This window comes from Aythya fuligula, chromosome 4 (genome assembly GCF_009819795.1).
Source record: "Aythya fuligula isolate bAytFul2 chromosome 4, bAytFul2.pri, whole genome shotgun sequence".
NCBI classification, from domain to species: domain Eukaryota; kingdom Metazoa; phylum Chordata; class Aves; order Anseriformes; family Anatidae; genus Aythya; species Aythya fuligula.
The window spans coordinates 28,861,163-28,868,492 of NC_045562.1; the positions used below are offsets into that span (position 1 = coordinate 28,861,163).

The window sequence follows — 7,330 nt, forward strand, 5'->3', positions numbered from 1 at the left end:
AAAATCATGAGAACACTGACGAATAAAATTTATAAAATGCTTAATATCTGAAATATCTGAAGCTGAGATATACATGCATATTAGTACAGTGCTGCACATATTAACTCATTCATTTTGTTACATTGGCTTCCCACATTTGTACATAATGCATACAATAACTCTGACTTTGATTTTGTGCTTCTCCTTCCAGGTTTGGATTTATTCTGCATAAGGATGAGGCTGTGCTCCAGAAAATTGATCTTGAAACTATGTCATACATCAAGACAATTAGTTTAAAGGATTATAATTGCATTCCTCAGTCACTGGCTTATACACATCTTGGAGGATTTATTTTTATCCATTGTAAGCCTGACACTACTGGGGCTGTCCTACCACAGCTTATAGTGGATAGCGTTACTGATTCTGTGATTGGATATAACGGCGATGTAACAGGCACACCACATGTCTCTCCAGATGGACACTACCTTGTCAGCATTGATGACACAAAGGGTCTTATGAGGTTCCAGTACATAACAATGAGAGGAGAAATACAGGATGCATTTGACATTCATACAAATTTGCACATATCTGATGTAGCTTTTCAGCCATCATTCACTGAAGCTCATCAATACAATGTCTATTGTAGCTCCAGTACACAAACTGATGTTCTCTTCGTGGAGCTCTCCTCTGGCAAGGTTAAGATGGTAAAGAGTCTTAAGGAGCCTGTAAAGGCAGGTGAATGGCCTTGGAACAGTAAGAACCGTCTTATAAAAGACAGTGGCCTTTTTGGTCAGTATCTCATGACCCCTTCCAAGGAATCTCTGTTTATCCTGGATGGACGCCTCAATAAGTTAAATTGCGAAATCACTGAAGTTGAGAGAGGCAACACAGTAATTTGGGTTGGAGAAGCATAAGGATGTGTGTTGGATATTTACTGAATTAATAGTTTTACAGCACTTAAATTATACCATTCTTTAAACCTAGACATTTCATTTGAAATTGTTAGGTCCTTCTATACATGTTATTTCTTTGACTTAAACACAATTTGAGACAATTTCCACATAAAAGTTACTAAAACAACAGCTATATGATAATGGTACTCCTTATAGACTATCAGCCAAGATTGTATTGGTTGAGTGGAATTGCTGAATATTGAAATTGATGATAAACATTGTGCATTATCTTAAAGAAAGTAGTAAAAAACATAAAGATTCAGGGAATTTAACGTGATACTTTGAATTTGTAAATGGAAGAATCATATGTAAATATGATTCAAATTTTGGTTTGGTTTGCTTCAGACACAAAATAAGAGCTGTTGTACAACCTTTGATTCGTTAAACAGAAATATTATGTCCTGTTTTGTCCAGTCCACTGTTTTATCTTTTCGTGCCTTGAAGCGAAAGTCTCACAAGAAAGGTAAAGCATAGAAATTGTATAATTTATTCCCATTGTGTCTACAGGATTGCTTGTCATTGGAGAGAAACCTTTAGTATCAAATTTCTAGTCTCAAGCTTTGGAACATACAAAGAGAAAAAAAAGAAAAAAGGAGAAGTTATATTTGCAGTGCACAGTTTTCTGATTGCTGCTGTTTGTGGAGTTTATTTTTATGGTGATTCTTAGTTGAGAAAGCTGCTTGCAGAGGCTTTCTATTTTTTTTTTAATAGGTATTAATTTTTTCAGCTATCACAGGGATTCATCAGTGAGGAGTTTGAGTTCTGCTACAGAGAAACATTGCACTTAACTCTTCAGGGTAATCCACATTTTGAAAACATGGCATCATGAAGCTTCACCTTTACCAACAAAAGAAAAAAATAAGGTATTAAAAACAAAAACAAACACACATTTAGGAAGCTGGAAACTCAGAGAACTGAACTCAACAACCTATAGGTAATACTTTTGCTTATGCATTGTACCATTGAACCATATTTGTTAAACTATTTGGTTAACTCAACAGACCTTCAATTTCATGCATCCAATTGGATTAGTGAAAAAAAAAAAAAAGAATAAAAAACAAAAACTTTGTATTTTTTTATAGTTTCATAACTTGGAATTCTAATTTTAATGATGAGCAAACATCTAAATGGGACAAATGAGATTCTCAGAAGAATAACAGTAGTTAGTAGGATAAGAAAGCCAGCAGTAAACAATGATCCAGACTTAGAGCGATGACTTAAAAGTTTGGGAGTATTTTTATTTTTATTACGTTTTTGCTAAGGAATGCTTATAAACTCTTAAACTGACCTCCTTTTACTGAAGGCAATCAATACAACAAACAACACCTTTTGTAAAACAAAATTTTACTCCAATCTAGATTGTGTAAAATTATTTAGAAATCTGGAATTTTCTAGCATTGTAATCTTGTGTGCATTTAGCATCCTGCCCTGTGTGATACAGTAGATCTCTCTTTAGCTTGAGCAAGCCCCCTGGTAGGTAGATTTAACTAAATTAAGAGTCTGCTTACATCTCTAGTTACTGAATCTGTTTTCCTTTTTAACAAGTTTTTTCCATTGTGAACAAACAAGAATCATGTAATCAGTCTGTTACTCACTTATTTGCAGTAGTCTGTTTCATGCATTTTTCTTCTGTAACTTACACCACGTGAATGTTCTGTATGTAGAAAATGCTTGACAAAAGGAGAATAAACCCCATAAATTTTAAACTGACCTGACTTTGGTGAATGCTCCACATGAAGCGGTATGTAACATAGATTTTATCTGAAAGCAGGGTAGAAGGAATTTAATCTGCCTTTTATATCTATAAAACGTGTATAAAATAAATTATATCCAGTGTGGAAAGAAAACTTTTTAAAAGAGTTTAACTATGTGGAAAATTTCCTTTGGCTGCTACAGAGAAAAGCTTATCTACTAATCACTTAGGTACAGAGTAATTAGAGTATAGACATGTTTATTCTGTTGCCAGGCTTCTGGACCCAAAGACCTCTAGTCTAGAAGCTGTGTAAATTTAAAAGCCTAAACCAAGAAGCATGGCACTAAACAGCTGAACAGCTCACTGTCCAATGTGCTCGGCATAGGTGGAATGTACTTTGCCTTCTCCTTGCATAAGCATTAACAGTAAAATATAAGAATTATATCTTATGATAATTATGAAATCCTGTTCATAGGACTGTAGAGTGGTTTTGGTTGGAAGGGACCTTAAAGACAATCTAGTTCCAACACCCCCGCCAACACCTTCCACTAGACCAGGTTGCCCATCCATCCTGGTCTTGAACACCTCCAGGGATGGAACATCCGCAGCTTCTTTGTTCCAGAGCCCCACTGCACTTTGAGTAAAGAGTTTCTTCCTAATGTCTAATCTAAATCCACCCTTTTTCAGTTTAACAACATTGCCCTTTTTCCTATCGCTATGCTCCCTGATGAAGAGTCCCTCTCCATCTTTCCTGTAGGCCCCCTTTAGGTACTGGAAGGCCTTGGAGACTTCTCTTCTCTTTCTTTGACAATGAAAGATGTGTTGCATGACCCCATACAATCTTTATTAAAATCCAAGCTAGCTGTCAGTTTTGGTAGTGTCTTTATTCTTTTGTATCAGCAGCATATGGCAATTGGAGAAGCTTTAAAATATAAACAAAATATTACCTGTTTATGGAAAAGAAGACCAAAATCTGTACTCGTGTACCTGACAGATTTGATTGTCAATAATATTACAGTTGTTTGCATTGTATAGAATTTGTCCAAATCACTTTAGGTCTAGTCCTAGCTCAAAGACCACAGTTTGTTTCTTTCCCGTTGTTATGGAATTGAAAGATTTTCGGTGTCCATTTATTACATGAATCATGTAATAAATGAGATGTGAAACACTGTCCTCAGTGTTTCAAATTTCCCTTAATACAAACATAGATGTACCAGTAGGTGGTTTAAAATCCTGTCTTTTCTGATTGTCTCTTTAAGCAGAGGCAATGAATGCCTTTGGTTAATTTGTGGTAAACACACACAATTTATTTCACAAGCTGTTATAAATATTTAAGGTTTAAAATTTCATTACAGAAATAGATTAGAGAAAAGAAGTGGAAGATAAAATAAATGTAATGGAGGAAGCTAAGTTCTCTTACAGCTGCCGAAAGTTTCCTCTATGTTCCTGAATGCAAATGAATTTGAGAGAAGTGCATGTGAGGACGAGACAGTGCCCTTCAGCAGGGATTGCAGTGAAGGAGTTGCTTTTGGTAAGGTAAAGTTCATAAGTCCAACATTAAAATGTCTTTTCAAATATGTACAAAACATATCTTGTATAAGTATGTCTTTAAGAAATTCAGTGGCAAAAATGAGGAAGTAAGTATCAAAGAACTCTACATATTGTTGTCAATTATATCAATTACATTAAAAGTGTCAGTCTGAGTTTTTTATTGAGCCTCTTGCTCACACCATATCATTAAGTAAGGCTGTCTATTGAATACAGGTTGAAGGGTATCTGAATATTTAAGCCTGTCATTGTATTATTTAGATTTTAAGTAGCAATCTTCATGGACAGTTTCAGTTTCTTTGAAATAACAGAATCTTCCGAGATTGAATATGGGATTCCTTTGTGTTACTGAACAACTGTTTTGTTACACTGCTGTAGTATCAGAATTTCAGTGAGGAATTAAATATTCCTAAATATAGATTGCAGAATAGTGGTGTTACAAATTATAAAGTTTGTATTAATGTAATAATATACTTATTAAACTATTTTGTTTAGTTACCTCAAAATACTCAGTTTGATTTAAACTGAAAGATTATTGTCAGCTTAATTTAGGACATTTGTTTTTACCTGGTAAAAGAACAGTAGCAGGGTTGTTTGCAGGATATTTGGTAAATACATTGGTAGGTCTCGATTCTGGGAAAAAAATTACCAATCATCCGTACATATATCTTTCCCCTTTTATGGTATTTTGAAGAGAACACCTGTAATGCGTTTCAAGATCTTCTGGAAAAATGAGTCAGTTAGTTGCTATGGTAACCTTTCTAATGAATATTTTAAGAATTTAAAATTGCATTAACTACCATTTTCACTTATTCTCCTTATTCTTGTAATCATTCACTCAAGCAACTTTAGGGAAAACCAATGCGGGTGCAAAAGCTTTGTAGAATATTTTATAGGTCAATAGATTCCAGTTTTGCCTGGTTGAATTTTATTGTGTAAATGTGTGTGTTTGAAATAGGTTGTATCTTAGACAGGTGCTCCTGTCTAAGAGGTTGTATCTTAGACAGGTGCTCCTAATCCTGCTGGATTAGGGTACAAAAAGAAGGAAACCTTCTCCTGCTTGTCCTTCATCTTCCTGCAGAGAAAAGAAAGGCCACATCTTTTGTCTCCAAAGACTATAGATGGCAATTTTCAGCTTTCTGAACTCAGATATGAAACAGCAGGAGATCTGGTCGAGCTGAGCAGTAACAACCTGGAGTCATAGCAGGGTCCTACACCCTGCATCAATTCCATTAGCTGCCTCTAGATTGTCTTTTTCATCCTCCGCCTCTCTCAGCTCTGAGCTACCCAATGTTTTCCATTGACACAGAGGACTCCAAACAATGAGCCCAGAATACACTCTGAAAGCTACTTAGCAGCAATACCTAAGCCTAAGGCACTTGTGACTCTCAGTCAGCCCTAAGTATTCAAGCAGCATGTGTCATCTAGCAGCAAAGTAACCTGATGGTACCCTGGTTATGGCAGGTTGGGGCCAATTTCAGTGCTTCAGTGGAGGTAAGCCCAGTATAAAGAGGATTATGGATGAAGAGAATATTTAATAAATAAATAACCTTCCTTGCTCACAGTAGTAAAAAGAAAAATGCTTAAAATGGGGGCCAGTATACAAGCAATAGTTTTGTTTCCTTTAAAATCTATAGTTTAAAGGAATACGAATGACAAAATATTAGACCTTACAGAACTGTTGTCACAAAATTACTTTCCAGATGTTTTGATTTATTTATACATGTAAAATCCTTGTAACCTTACCAGTTCTGTTAAATCAGTGAAACATACATTTATTCATGACAATGCCATTTGTTGTGATATTATTCTTTGTCTTCAATAATACTACTGCTACTTTGATAATATTTTTCCAGACTGCATGTGTAAACAATTATCACAACTTCTCATCATTTTTTGGTGAAGCTAGGCAAATACTTGATCACCAGGGCCATCTTCACACCTGCTCCAGTTGAAGTTCAGCTTTCTTGAATAGAGATGTCCAGACTGAGATCACTATTCTGAGGGGAAGACCTGGGACCCCAGTTTCTATTTTTTACTCACAGCCCTACAAGGAGGAGCTGAGGGGCTTTTTCAGCCTGGAGAGGAGACAGCTTCAGGGAGACCTAATACTTGCCAGTACCTACAAGGAGGCTACCAAAAAGACAGAGCAGATTCTTCACGGTGGTTCATGTTAACAAGACAAGACACAGCCAAAAAAACTGCAACAAGAGTTTCAGACTGGATATAAGGACAAGGTTTTTCACAATAGCCAAGCATTGAAGTGGGCTGCCTGGAGAGGCTGTGCAGTCTCTCTCCTTGGAGGTTTTCAAGACCCTGCTGGATTACACCTGGAGCGTCCTTGTCTATCATCTAGCTGAACTGGCTTTGAGCAGCGTGTTGGACTGAGGATCTAAAAGTCCTGTTAAAAGCTTGCAACCAGAATTATCACATAATTCTGTGATTCTGACTTGGGGACAGAAATAACACTAGTCAATTTATTTCAGTTGTTTAAGTTTCTGGCAGAACTTGCACAGCAGGTACTTAAACGCAGATTTGTAAATGCAAAACCCTAGCATTAAGGTTGAAATGAAATATTGTCCTCCTGTACTCGGCTCTGGTGAGGCCGCACCTCGAGTACTGTGTTCAGTTTTGGGTCCCTTGCTACAAGAAAGACATGAAGGTGCCCAAGAGAGTCCAGAGAAGGGCGTCGAAGCTGGTGAGGGGTCTGGAGAACAAGTCCTACAAGGAGCGGCTGAGGGAGCTGGGTTTGTTCAGCCTGGACAAGAGGAGGCTCAGGGGAGACCTTATTGCTCTTTATAGGTACCTTAAAGGAGGCTGTAGCGAGGTGGGGGTTGGTCTGTTCTCCCATGTGCCTGGTGACAGGACGAGGGGGAACGGGCTTAAGTTGCGCCAGGGGAGTTTTAGGTTGGATGTTAGGAGAAACTTCTTTACTGAAAGCGTTGTGAGGCACTGGAACAGGCTGCCCAGGGAAGTGGTGGAGTCACCATCCCTGGAGGTTTTTAAAAGATGCTTAGTGATATGGTTTAGTGAAGGACTTGTTAGTGTTAGGTCAGAGGTTGGACTAGGTAATCTTGAAGGTCTCTTCCAACCTAGGCGATTCTATGATTCTATGGCCTAAGCAAGCCTGAGAGAGTGATGTGTTTTGTCGTTTGTA

The 7,330-nt window shown here is 37.2% G+C and overlaps 1 protein-coding gene across 2 annotated transcripts in view; it reads left to right on the plus strand.

The window, feature by feature from the left end:
- FSTL5 (follistatin like 5) overlaps positions 1-2,642 on the plus strand; it is a 318,901-nt gene extending 316,259 nt beyond the window's left edge. For both annotated transcript variants that reach the window (XM_032187504.1, XM_032187505.1), the window contains one exon: positions 191-2,642. In XM_032187504.1, coding sequence (XP_032043395.1) covers positions 191-893 — 703 coding nt within the window. In that variant the 3' untranslated portion in view covers positions 894-2,642. The remainder of the gene's footprint in view (positions 1-190) is intronic.
- The last annotated feature ends 4,688 nt before the right edge of the window (positions 2,643-7,330 follow it).